The sequence below is a fragment of the Branchiostoma belcheri genome, unplaced genomic scaffold (genome assembly GCF_001625305.1).
Source record: "Branchiostoma belcheri isolate BF01 breed outbred unplaced genomic scaffold, Haploidv18h27 scaffold20, whole genome shotgun sequence".
Taxonomy (NCBI): domain Eukaryota; kingdom Metazoa; phylum Chordata; class Leptocardii; order Amphioxiformes; family Branchiostomatidae; genus Branchiostoma; species Branchiostoma belcheri.
In genome coordinates this window covers 872945-887587 of record NW_017803491.1, presented here as the reverse complement: position 1 = coordinate 887587, position 14643 = coordinate 872945, and the positions used below count along the sequence as shown (strand labels likewise).

General features: G+C 42.0%; 1 protein-coding gene across 1 annotated transcript; it reads left to right on the top strand.

The window, feature by feature from the left end:
* Positions 1-2177: 2177 nt before the first annotated feature.
* Positions 2178-9645, top strand: LOC109469338 (lactation elevated protein 1-like). Its single transcript, XM_019767845.1, has 13 exons — positions 2178-2396; positions 2843-3138; positions 3320-3380; positions 3697-3798; positions 4083-4216; positions 5183-5282; positions 5422-5480; positions 5787-5869; positions 6242-6312; positions 6712-6812; positions 7082-7222; positions 7568-7690; positions 8186-9645. The coding sequence occupies exons 1-13, from the start codon at positions 2267-2269 to the stop codon at positions 8336-8338; spliced, it is 1554 nt and encodes a 517-aa protein (XP_019623404.1). The 5' UTR covers positions 2178-2266; the 3' UTR covers positions 8339-9645.
* The last annotated feature ends 4998 nt before the right edge of the window (positions 9646-14643 follow it).

Below are 14643 nucleotides of genomic sequence, written 5' to 3'. Positions count from 1 at the left end.
TTGTCTGCGGAGCCGCCGCGGAGAAACGAGGGATCTACCTGCGGCACTGACCCCGATATAATTATCTTCGTAATGTCGTTTCTTTTCAAATGTGTGAGTCGAGGTATGCTCTGCAGCTTCCGACGACATAGCTTTGTATTTGCCGTTAATTCCTTTACCTCAGATAGACGGGTACCTCGGCGGAGGTTTGACTCACCGTATCTCGGCAAGACGTCGGCAAGACGTTGCCTGGATGGCGGTCACGGCCATGTCCATGTATACCCCCCAGTAGACGGTGAGGCGGCCTAGTCGTTAGCACACATCCACCAACTCCCACGCACGGATATGGCGCCGATTAGGATCACGGAGAATCCTCTCTTCGTCCTTTAAAACTGCCACAGGGCGGGTATGTTCCTGCCCAACTCTCCATGGGACCGGCACACTTTTACAAACACCTCGTTTCTTTGTCGAGGAGAAATTGAAATCGAAGCACATGCCTGACCGTGAATTTCGGTAAAGAGGCTAAGTGCATGCGGAGTGATCTGCGCAACGGGGAGGCAACGTAGCTAATGTATGTTTGCAGTCAAACATACACAAGTTCCCGTCAACTATGAATCAGCACTGGTGATATTGTAGAACGCCGGCGTTGTTGTGGAACGCATCTGTCCCTCTGTGATGTAACTGTTCCAGGCATGGCATTCCAAGAACAACTGCACCTGGGGCAAAGGAAAGTGACTGAAACGCGTGCTATCGCCATTCGCCCTGTCCAACGCGTAGCGCGGTAGCCGCCTGGGAAGCACGCGCGCTGTCCGCTTGAGAGGCTAGTGGGTTGATGTGGGTGCAACCTGCTTTTGGATTGTTTGGTGGTTTGGGCGGGGGTTAGCGCGGACGCAGACCCCCACTATCATAAATTACGCAGCCGAGTTACCCGCATTTGGGGTAATCGCAAAGGTCAAGCTGGCCGGGTGTGCAATGGCCAACCCTCGCTCTGGACGGACAGCCGGCGTGATCACTGTGCCATCTCTGCCAGGTAAGTATGCCGATTAACACCTTGTCTGCGGAGCCGCCGCGGAGAAACGAGGGATCTACCTGCGGCACTGACCCTGATACAATTATCTTCGTAATGTCGTTTCTTTTCAAATGTGTGAGTTGAGGTATGCTCTGCAGCTTCCGACGACATAGCTTTGTATTTGCCGTTAATTCCTTTACCTCAGATAGACGGGTACCTCGGCGGAGGTTTGACTCACCGTATCTCGGCAAGACGTCGGCAAGACGTTGCCTGGATGGCGGTCACGGCCATGTCCATGTATAAACCCCCAGTAGACGGTGAGGCGGCCTAGTCGTTAGCACACATCCGCCAACTCCCACGCACGGATATAGCGCCGATTAAAATCACGGAGAATCCTCTCTTCGTCCTTTAAAACTGCCACAGGGCGGGTATGTTCCTGCCCAACTCTCCATGGGACCGGCACACTTTTACAGACACCTCGTTTCTTTGTCGAGGAGAAATTGAAATCGAAGCACATGCCTGACCGTGAATTTCGGTAAAGAGGCTAAGTGCATGCGGAGTGATCTGCGCAACGGGGAGGCAACGTAGCTAATGTATGTCTGCAGTCAAACATACACAAGTTCCCGTCAACTATGAATCAGCACTGGTGATATTGTAGAACGCCGGCGTTGTTGTGGAACGCATCTGTCCCTATGTGATGTAACTGTTCCAGGCATGGCATTCCAAGAACAACTGCACCTGGGGCAAAGGAAAGTGACTGAAACGCGTGCTATCATGGCGCCATTCGCCCTGTCCAACGCGTAGCGCGGTAGCCGCCTGGGGAGCACGCGCGCTGTCCGCTTGAGAGGCTAGTAGGTTGATGTGGGTGCAACGTGCTTTTGGATTGTTTGGGCGGGGGTTAGCGCGGACGCAGACCCCCACTATCATAAATTACGCAGCCGAGTTACCCGCATTTGGGGTAAGGTAATCGCAGGGCCAAAATCGTGGAGAGTGCAATGCAGTGTTAGCTTTTCAGCTTTCCCATTGATCCCGAGTCTAGCTTTGAGTCTAGCTTTCCTAGCTTTCTGTTGGCCGGCAGTCCAGCTTTCGTCAATGCAGTCTAGCTTTCCAGCTTTCTCATTGGCCCCGAGTCTAGCTTTGACTTTGTTTGAGTCTAGCTTTTCTAGCTTCCCATTGGCCGGTAGTCCAGTTTTCGCCATTCACCAATTGGCTGCAGTACTGTCAATGATTCCTAGTCGGCGCTTTTGATCCACCATTTACCTAAACGGGGTCACCATAATGGCGGCGCTCTTGAGCCGGTTAGCCTGTCGAACTTGTGTTTATACGCGTTTCTGTCGAAGCTGTTTACAACTTAGTCTAATAACTTCACAGCCCTACAGACTAAGGTCTACTGCGCTCAGTCAACGAGGTATGTAACAATCAGTATTTGTGATAATTGATCAGTAAAAACGATCTATCGATATACCACGTATACCGGATGCCAACAAACTTGTAACTTTATATAATTTACGCAACTGTCGTAACGATTCTGTTGCATTCGATAGTTGTAAACTAGCAGAGGAACAAAATCTAAAGCATACAGACTGAGAGTAGGCCTTCTTTCACTTTTGATATTTTATTGTTACAATAATGTATCATATAACGTTATAACTTCATATAAATACCCTGGATGGGAGGGGGGGTCCTAAATAATTTGCATTCATAAATTTATGTGTATATTACTCTATTACCAATATTGTAGTTAGCCATAAAACTTAAACACTAGTGTAAACATGTAAGAGAAGTAAATTAGTAGGTTATGTCTCTTTTTATCCTGTTCATCACTATAGGCCATCAGAATATTTTCCTTTGCAGCTGCGGTACAAGCACCTTTACCCTCAGCAGCAGTCAACAACAACACATCAACAGAAACAACAACAGAAGCCAAGGACGATGGAGTTAATATATCAGGACAGCAGCTTTTTCTCACCCCGTGTGAGTCCGGACCGTTAGAGAGTTATCAGAACGCCGTCCAAGTCGGCTACTTGAGCCGGGACCCTCATCAGCTGACCGTTATACAGGAGTTACAAAAACTTCACGAGATTTTGTCGCGATCGCAGAAGGACGGTAGCGTTGGGTACAGGCCGCACCAACAGAGCTATTTTGGAAAGGTAGCGTTTCATGTTTTCTACAAATTAACATTAAGTAAAGGCGTTGAAGCCAAACATCATAATATCCACCAATGATTCATGACTCATGTATACTTAAGTGTTCAATGCAAGTTTGCCTATTTGTAACTTTGTGACTTTTATCAAAGTTTACTTCTTTCACTTTTATTTTCTGCCCCTCCAGCTTTTTGGTTTACGGCACAAGCAGGGAGCTCCAAATGGTTTATATCTCTACGGAAATGTTGGTAAGTCAGTTTGAATATGGTAGAGACTCCGATCTGGCAATTCTACTGTTAAAGGTCCTGATCATTGTATCTGTTGATAGAGACTCCATTCTACAACTAGTACTAGATCCTTATTGTATGAAGTACAACACTTGAGTAAAGTTCAAGACAGGGATTACTACAGGCGGAGCCTCATCCTCCCGAAGATGGTATCAAGGTATCAGAGCCTGACATATGTATTACAATCCTCTAATCTACAAGTCCTGGATCTATGTACTTGTATGAAAATAGAGAACTTTGATGTGAGACCCAATCATCTCTCACCTGTGTTTCCCAGGTTCAGGGAAGTCCATGTTGATGGACCTGTTCTACACCCACGTCTCTGTCACCAAGAAGAAGCGAGTCCACTTCCACGCCTTCATGTTGGATGTCCACGCACGTGAGCAACATTTCATCTGACTAGAAGTCTTTAAAAGCATCCAATGCAATTTCAAGGGACAAAACTATTTTTTTAAAGTCAATTTACTGGTGTAGGGTATCAAAAGGAGAGACTATGGAAGAGGTCTGTACTCTTATGACTGCCTGCTACAACTGTCTTGTCAGACACTGTGGTCACAGTCTGGTCCTGTTACGTCAATCCTTCCACAAATGTGGTAAGTCGTGCTAAATAAATAGTTTCTGTACTAACATGATGATGGTAAAATTTGTGGCTGTGTTCTCCAGGAATCCACAAGCAGAAGAAGTTGATGCCCAAGCGTGTAGAGGGCAGCCGGAGGTCGCAGGCGTTTGACCCCATCCCTCCTGTAGCCGAGGAGATTAGCGATGAAACATGGCTGCTGTGCTTCGATGAGTTTCAGGTTGGCTTCTCTGCTATACTTGGAAACAAGACTACTTTATTGTAGCAGTTACTGTAGTATGTTTGAGGAAAAAAACTGTCAGTTCAGTAACATGTACATTATTTTGTAGTTCATAGTTCTTTTTTTGTTTACCTTTGCTGAAGGAAACATATTGTTTTTGCTTCTTCTCGAAACACACAAGGTTAATGTCTGTCACTATGGTAACTGGTGCTGTATTAGACATCCTGTGGTGTGAGGTTACATGATAATTGATATGAACAGGTGTTTTAGTAGTAGTTAGAATAAACAGAGCAGTACGTTGTAGTTTGTTATGCTAGACCATGTGGTGGTAAACATTATGCATTTGCTTTGCAAATGTTACCTTTGTATTGCATTGCATTTCTGTGTAGCAAATAATTAGCGTGGGGAGCGGATCTTGGGTAGCGGACTAAAGCTAACAAGGCTGGATACCAGGCTAGCAAATAATCTCTGTTATCAAAAGGTATTCACAGATTCTAGACTAATACATTACAGTGGTCGAAATACTTTTTTTCAGTGCTCTGCAATATTGCAGAAGAGTAAAAATTTTGTTCTGCAATTTGGAAATACTTTCTGCAAATACACAAGCCTCCATACTACAATCTTGCAGGTTTATAAGCATGAGCTATTGATTCATATGCAAATTAGTTAAGACAAATTTTTGGAAGTCCAAAAGGAAACAAAAGATAGACAAGTCAAGACAAGATTGATGCAAATTAGTGAATAAGGTCCTGTTCTTTCAAAACAGGAACTTAAGTGTTGTCTGTCCTTGGAGCCAAAAGCGCCAAATCCCAAGTGCCAATTTTTCCTGCTGCAAAATTGCAGATTGTATAAATTTTTCTTCTGCAATCTTGAAAATCTATCTGCAGATTGCAGACTGCAGACAGGTATTTCGAACACTGCATTAAAGTGCACTTACTGTAGTTTGAATGCACATTTTTTCCCCAGGTTACAGACATTGCGGATGCCATGATCCTGAAACGGCTGTTTACAGAGCTGTTTCACCGGGGAGTGGTGGTGGTAGCCACTTCCAACAGGCACCCAGACGGTAGGACTACTGTCTACTCTTATTCTTGCAATTTACCATACTTTTAACCTTCTTGTAAATATAGAGTACAACACGGTGAACACTGTAATGCTCCCCTTGTGTCAAATGTTAATATTGCCTCTACCACATTTTTTTACAGACCTGTACAAAAATGGTTTACAACGGTCCAATTTTGTGCCTTTTATCAAGATTTTGAAGGTAAGATAAACAGTCCTAGTAACGTCATGCTTTCTTAGGGAGCTTATTTCCAAAAAAGAAATGTTCATGTAACCTTATAGCTACACTCAAAACAGCCATTTCTTCTTCAACTTATCCAGAGTATTTTAGCTTGCGATAAGCATATTAAGCTTGCATAATCATAAGCAAATCAGGCTAAGCAATTCTCCCTCACACAGTATTTTTTTTTATTTGCTTTACTATCTGAAGCTCAAAAATATCAGAGAAAAAGAAGCTCTTTGATTTCAGCTTTTCGATGCTGACCCCCCCTCCCCCTCCCCCCTACAGTACAGATGTGACTGCTTGGCCCTGGACTCAGGCACAGACTACAGATTGCAGGGCATGCCCACGGCTGGAAAAGTCTTCTTCTTGTACGTCATGCATGTTTTTTTATTATTTATCTTGTTCTGCAGTGCTGTTTCTCACCACGTTACTGATTTCCAATTGGCTCATAATCATTATTTGTTATTATCATGCATGTACTTTACTAGAGATTTAGCAAGGACGCATTGCACTATCGGCTATTGAGAAAGCACCTTGCTTCGTTTCAAGCTGACTGAAGAGAAAGAAAGCTTAATGGTGATTTCAGGGTAGTAAAACTGGGTTTTCAATGGCAATTTTCTGGTATTATTTTAATGTAGTAAGTTGAATTTTTTTTGCGCTGAACATGTATTTGCAAATGGTTATCCCTTTTATTCATGATAGTGAAGTGAAAAGTTTTGGATCTCTGCCGTTTTCTGCAGGTCCACTCATAAAAAGGCAGATCAAGAGTTAGACAGAATATTTCAAGAGATGACAGCTCGAGAAACAGGAGGTGAGATGAGTTCATGTCTGGCCACTGTTAGTCAAAATGCTTTCATACAGACTGCATCAAGCAGCTTCTATTGGATATTCCGATTCTTGTCAAACATTTGGTGAAATATGTGATTTTAGGGCAGTAAAACTGGATTTTCAAAGTAAATATTTTTTCAAATAATTTTTGTGTAGTATCCCAAAGCATAACAGATACTTGTGAGCAACACTGTGATGTATCGTAGGCTGGTTCTAGGTATTTTTTGGTGGTACCGAAAAATAAAGGGACTCCTCACATTGCTTGTTTCGGGGCTATTTCAAATCTTCAAGTACGAAATGACAACATTTGAAATTGCATTTCTATGAAATTGCAATTGCTATTGAAATTGCAACAACTTTAAGGAGTTGTTTCCTGTTGTAGAAATAGGACCACGAACTCTACGCCTGCTCGGGCGAGACCTCCACGTGCCGATAGCCTGTGGAAGGGTGGCAGACTTCCAGTTTGATGACTTGTGTGCAAAGGTATGCTTGAATACTGACAGTTGAGGCCATTTTTGGTAATTTTTTTTTCTGTCAAAAAGTCTGGTGTCAAGCTTCCAGTTAAGTACCGGTATGACAAGAAGTTTGTGTATTCAAAGATTTAAAAGAGGAGCCTAGAATAATAGTAATCATAATTGCAAATATATGGCACAGTCAATCACAAGATATGCCTGTTATAGTTCAGCAGAATTGATAACAATAATATGCAGACATGATTCTGATTTATTTCGCTGTTTTCTTGTTTGGAATAGCCACTAGGTGCTGCAGACTACTTAAAGATTGGCCAAGAGTTTGACACAGTTATAGTCCGTAATGTGCCACAAATGACCATGACACTGAAGACACAAGCTCGGAGGTTCATCACCTTAGTCGACACGTTGTACGACAACAAGGTAAGAACTTGTGAGTTGATAAACAGTGGGGTTAGATCACAAATTCAAATTTGTCCCAATGTGTGCCTTCATTTGTTTACAAGGACATCCAATGCAAATACAGGGCAGCAGAACTGGATTTTCAAAGTCAATTTACTGGTTATTCTTTTAATGTAGTTTTAATAATCCTGATCACATATAGCATACTGATTACCGTGAGGCAAAAATGCAATGTCCGATCGGTGTGGTCAGCTTGAGCGGCCAACATGTGAATGTTGTACTGTGTTTGTTACATGTTAGGTCCGGTTGGTGTGGTTAGCTGAGCGGTCAGTATGTGAATGTTGTACTGTGTTCATTTTATGTTAGGTGCGGTTGGTGTGGTCAGCAGCAGTCAGTCCTGAGGAACTGTTCCGAGTGGAGACATTGGGAGCCATGGACTCGGACTACAACAGGCTTCTCATGGACGATCTGGACATCAAAGTTGGAACTGTGAGGACACATTGTCTCTTGTAACCTTAACCTCATGTAACTTTTATAAGCTCAATCAAACCAGATCAAAAGTGAAATCATGCCAAGCAGGTGTCAGGAGGGAAAGACTCACCGAATAAAACAAGAAGTGATGCAATTGTTTACTGCATGTGATCGCTAATAAATTATTACAAAACATGTGTATTCTGCAAGAAAGAGCTTTTTTGGTGTGGCTGTCCCAAACACGGGACCTCTATTTATCGTCCTATCTAAGGGACATCCCTTACAGAAGCTAGGTACTCATTTACACCTGAGTGAAGTGTGGAAAGTTGTGGAAAGTTCCATTCCCAAGGGCACAATATCGGTGGCATATGGTAGGATTCGAACCCCGGGACCTCTTGGGTCTGAGCCGAACTCTCTACCGTTACACCACACGACCTCACATTTCATTATTTTCGTTATATTTATGAAAGTTGCAACAAGCCGTTAATAGGAAACCTCCCCTGATTGTTCCAGGATAACTCGGCGGCCAGTATCTTCACCGGTGAGGAGGAGATTTTTGCGTTTGAGCGGGCGGTGTCACGGCTGAAGGAGATGCAGACTCAGGACTACTGGATCATCAGGGACGAGTGGAACAAGGAGAGGAAGAAACAGAAACCTGCGACATGACATCACTCGTGATACAACTACTTCTGTGCCTGAAGTTTAGCAATTGCAAAATTCTATGTTGTGACAATTGTTCATGTAGAGACAGTTCTAGACTCAAGAAGTCACTGATACGTGGAAAGTAATATAGATTTCAGGGCTTGAAATATTTTTCATACCTGTACAGGTACCCTGGATTTCTTCCTCATTTCTTCCTCTCTTTGATGCCCAACATCATAGCAATGATGACTTTGGCATATATAGAAGTACACTTCAGAATTACACTCATAACTTTCTATAATCCAGTCTCATAATCTTAAGACCATAGCTTGGGTTGGCTTCTGTAAGGGCATAGTGTCACAGTGGTACTCAGTGGTTTGCAGAGCTGCATAATACCAAATTGTGTCAACTGTAGGTGCCTCCACTACTTCACTGTTAAGACTGATCCAGTACCTTAAAGTTCTATGTAGGAAAGACCCTCCTCTATACTGCATCCGGGTGTTAACAAGGCAGAACTATTTGTTGTGGGATCGACACTGATGTTTATATCCCAGCTTGCCAAGCATACTTAACTGTGTCAGACACAAAAATCAGTTAGGTTTACTTCTCAGAAATGTCTATTGGATAGAGTTTGTTGAAATGTACATGTGTACATATATTTTTTAATTTTAAGTTGAAGTTGTAGCAGTTCAATACTTCTTGAGTCAAGGCAAACAGTGCAACATCATTATTTAATATAATATGCTCCAAGTTCAAGATAGTTTCAGAGTGGTCAATGTGTTTACATTTTTTGCAAGGCAGGCAAATTCTACCTGCAAATTTTTAATGTGACTTGTTTGATTGTGTAAGACCTCAGAAAACTAGAGTTGCCAGTTTTACTCCATTTGCCTGTTTTGCAGGCTCAGCAATAATTCTATTATTTTATTAATATTATTAATATATTGATATTTCAAAATGTTTATCTATAATGACATTCAATATAATGTAGTTCTCCACAGTTTTATTTTACTAAAAGTTGACATATAGGTGTCTATCATTGTATAATGTTTCTACTATGCAATATTCTCTTCAGCAAATTTCTGCTTATATTATATAGATATTTCAATGTTCCAAAATATCGCTTGGAAGTGTGAAGAAGACAATATGAAAGTTTCAAGATTTAGTTCGTAAATAGGAAAAAACTGGGTCTGCTTAGGATGTTAAGTTCTTTAAGAAATTAAATGGTATTTGAGAAAGCCATATTGAAAAAAATAGGAAAGTTTGTCTGGTCTGCATACTACCGGTTGTGACACTTTATAAAACATATTTATGTCAAATGAATAAAACCAAAAAATGAGTCAAACTGGTACGTTTTTCACTGTAGATGTACTTTTAACAATGATGTATGAAGTGTTGAAAATTCATCAGATAATTTAACACTGTAAGATAATTTTTATTTCAAGGATTGAAATCATTGAAATAAAAGAGTGCTTTTTTCCAATCACATAGCTTACGGTCTAGCCCTTTCTATAGTACGTAGCAGGGAATATCACGATCTATTTTAAAGTAAAATTTAAACCGTGGGATCGTCAAGTACCTGTCTGCCCTCCCGGAGGCTACTAACACGATCATAAAGAGCGACGTAATCTTTGACCAATGGGAGTTTGCTACGTACGTCATCGCCACTCCCATTCCAAAAGGGGCGTTGTTGGTATGCAATGCTTTACTTGTACATAGGAGCCGGCCTGGTTAACGAGTCTTTCATTGGGCGGAAGTGGTTCTGTACCGAAGCGGGACTGTGTGATGGCTAAGATTGCTGTTCATTGTCACGAAAGGTAGGGATTTGAACTTTTCCAAGTTCTTTTTCAAAACTGGATCTTTCAGGAACTTGTGTTCGGTCACTGTGAATATGGTTTCGTGTACAAAACGTAGATGAAGTATAGGCCACTGTTTTTTTCCCGCAAGGTACCGGTAGCCTGGCCTGCTGGAAGCACACGCAAGATTGTGGGTAATACTTTAAGAAACCCAGTGTGGAGTCACGCAGATTTTATAGCGACCTCGCTCGGTCCGGCCGACTATTAAATATTGATAATAAATAAATCGTCAGCTATCCATTGTTTTTGATTAGTGACTGCTTTTTCGTTGGCTGCTTGTATTACTCTGATATCGGTGTCTTTAGTCTTGGTTACAAAATTGCATGTCTTCCACTATTGTCGAATTCAAATGCAGAAGCACGGACGGTTCTTGTTTTGAAAACAAATAGATTGTTATCTAAGACTCTCCTAATGTGTGAAGCAAGTGCATGCTATTGTTTTGTCTAATTTCAAATGCAGAAGCACGGCACGGTTCTTGTTATGAAAACAAATAGATTGTTATTTAAGACTCTGCCACATTTCCCCCCCGGGAAACTTTCCACCTCCCGTACCCTGGCTTACCTGGGAAAATCACAATACATATCCTCGGTGATTAATAACAGAAAATGGACCACGAACTAGTAAAAAGGCATAGATCTTGAATAAAATTGCATATCGACACGTTGACACAGTCACACTGACCCTCTAGTCAACAGGCTGTCTGGTAATGACATGGTCTGTCCATGGTGCTGATAAACTGCGTTACCTACACATTTCGCTAGGTGGCAGTGCTACACCATGTAACCAGTGACAGTAAGTTTCGCTCGGTTCAGGTGAGGCAAGCGTATTTCCTGGTGTCATCGGAAGGCTCTGTGCTTCTGCCTTTCTTTCATTCATGGCACAATGTCTTGCACAGCACTTATGATCAACATGGTTCGTTTAACTGTCTGCAGATGGCGTTACGAGATTGATGGTAAGAATGAAAATGTGGGAACGGAGAGAAATGTAGGTCATAACAAGAGTTCTACGATCTCATACCTTCGCCAAATGATGTGTTATCTTCTTCTGCCCACCGGTCAGCAAATATTTCTCATTGATTATGCAATCAAAGTGTTACTGTTATTTGTATAAATTACATCAGTCGATGATCTGTACTTTAATACAAAAAAGCACAAGTTGTCCAATTGTTTATCGTTATTTCAACAAAGAAGGCTATTGTAGCATTTAGTTATCTATTATGCAAATTAGACCCTGATTTGCATGATACACTTACCACTATGGTATTATACCATTTTCGCATTTATCATGCAAATGAGGGGATGAGGTCATTAATACAATTGATATCTATCGATGATAGCTATCGATGCTAGTTACACGTGTTAAAAAAGGCCGTGTACTTACTAATATTTATCAACAACAGCGATTGCGGGCAAGCTTATAGCTTTTGATCGAACGCGATGGACATCCAAGGCAAGAGTTAAAAAGAAGGGTGACGGGCAGAATAACTCTCATCCTCCGACATAAACACCTTTTCTCCGTCTTTTGATCCTGATACCGCGCCCAACCACCGCCTCCTGTCTATCCAGGTCTTGCATTCTGTGGCATTACCATTCACGAAACGCCACCAAGAATGGCCTTTCCGCAACATTTGGAGCGTTATTTATGGAGAGTGGACCGTAATAAACCGCCATAAACGTCCCATTTGCGTGCACTTGAATGTACAAAACGGAGTTTTCACGGTTCTGAGGCCGTTTTACGCTTAATGCGCGCGGCCGACCCATTATGTTGGAAAGTATAAGGGTGGAGACCACAAATCACGCGTCAGGTCGCGGTGGGAACAGGCATTATAGAATCGCCGTGACCTCTCTATTCTTCCCGCACCATTGTCTTCTGGCCGATATTAATTTGGGCAATTCATAGGATATTTCTCAGGAGAGCAATTTTGTAGCACTGCTGGGCCGGCCTTGTGATGGTCTGTGACACATATGGCCGGGGTGAAGCAAGGCGCCGATCGTCTTTTTAGCGAAGTATGTATTGTGTGACCAAGCAGCTGCATACATGACCACGGCCTGACCTTCACGTGCCAGAAGGTCTTGACAACCCAGAATGAAGTTCGATACGTACGGAATAAAACTTGCCCCAAGGGGCTGCTTTCCCAGGCTATGTCATTGTCCGTGGCCTAGTGTGATCGTCGCACCAGATGCCGTTTTCAGTGATATTCCGTTTGCCACACGGGAATCTACTGCATGTGCATAGGGTAATACTAATAGTCTGTACCAGACTTTTTTCGAGGAGTAAAAAAATAGTACAAATTGCCGAAATAAAGAGAATATTTTGCCGCAGAGACAGTCAGGTATGGTGTGAGTTAAGCTTTGTCTATTGCACACATTTAGTGCTCTTCTCATTCTCATTTAAATTGTAGTTTGTCCAAGGACCTTATATGAAGTCCTAGGTTTAGCAAAAAATTGAAGCAGTCTTGAGGGCAGAACTGTTGATAACTGTTGATATATATATATATATATTTATCTATTTATTTATTTATTGCGACATAAGGAAGATGGTCTTGGGGTTTAGAAAAGTTAGATCGTCCATGTCATATTACTCACAATATACAATCTAAAAGGAAACCAATGTGACCTTTTATTGCTAACATTTAATGTTAAAAAGTAGACCTCGGCATGGCTGGGGAAGCGACCTTCCCTGTGCTATATAACGCTACCATCGCGTGCGAGCAGAGCAGGCACAATCCTTCGACCGGTCTCGAAATAGCCCTGATGAGTTGTTTGCGTGGGTCAGCACGTGGTTAGAACCCGAGCGTCGCTGCCATCGCTCCATTTGAAGCATTTCCTCCTGCCAAACAAGATAACTAGGCGTTTTTCTTGGTTGACAGAGTTAGCGGACGTCCTTGGCTAAGCTGGGAGGTATTTTCCGGCCGCACCGTCCTTGGCGCGATAATACATTATTAAATGTTACCTGTGTAATAATGCGATCAGCACTATAGAACATAACACGAATTTGGAGATCTCATGCCTCCAATTACATATATTTTATATTATTTGGCAAGAATCCATTTCAACATTTTATTACTAATCATGTATGCAAATGACCTCCGCATTGACATAATATTTACATAGTGATGTTTAACTAACTAACATGTCACAAGTATGAAATGCCCATCATCTAGTACCAACAATAAATCGTAGCATTTTCGCCAGATGAGGTCTCATTTGCATAATTCGTATTTGTTAATGTCCCACTTGCCATAGATTACACACGTTATATGTTTCAAACCCTATTATACTCACCATTGGAATTTTAGGATTCAGTCATTAATTATTCAAGTTTAGTCCTCATTTACATGATTTTCATCTGATTGTGTTCATCTCTGTCTAAGCTATCTGCCAAATTTCTTGATTTATTCGGATTCGAAAGACTTCGCCGGAAATTCCGCTATAGTTCCTGTACAATCTGCTAAGGGGACCAAACCCACACCACTTAACACGAAAAGCTATCAGCATGGAATATCAGCCACCAAAAAATGAAGACCATAGCATATCCAGGGCTGAAAAGATACGAAGTTCTCCTGCGGTACCAATGTCAGCCGTTTAACCTTGACCTTCATCCTCACAGGACTAACCCCGACATACCAAATTTCAATCCATTCAGGCCTTCTTATGTTATGCTGATCACAACTTTGCGGAAACACATACAGACACACAAACAGACCAGAAACAATACCTCAAGGCAAAGGAGGGTACTAGGAAATGACATAGTGGACACCGAAAAACGACTAGTACTTCCTTGCGTTAGGTACATGTATCATATTGCCCCGTAGAGTCATGATCATCATTAGCCACTTGGCACATCTAGAAGCGGCACTCTGGTAATGTAATATTGGCTCTCATCCAAGGAAAAACTCCCTTCTACCAGACGATACCATCCTACATCTCTCAACAGCCCACACGCGTCCGTGCACACAGTCATGACTGACATCTACTCTGTGAACACTCAAACTCAAGAGTTGACTGATAATAACTACAGTGGCTTAACTTTATCAGAGGCAGATGCCGTTCGGTAGATCAGCGACCCCTGAAATACAGCACTGTACATGGCCGAATTACGGGGAAGAATTAGGTGATTTACTGAGATATGTGCGAAAGAGAGAGGAAAAGGAAATATAAGAAAAAAGAAAAGAATGATAGACAAAAATTAAAAAAAATCTTTTGGAAACAAGAGTTCCGCGATCTCATACCTTTGACTGACAAATTACATGTATAAATGTTTCCCATGGATTATATCAGTTGAACATATTTTCCACCCAATGTTTCACTCAATATCTGTCAATGTTCATTATTTCCCACCTATGTCGCAATTTTGAATACTTCTATCTTGGAAGAATTATGCTGCACACAAATGGACACACACGCAGCCCCGAGAGCATAACCTTCTCGGCGAAGAATCCATCCAACTTTTCACAAGCATGTCCACTCACGTAAA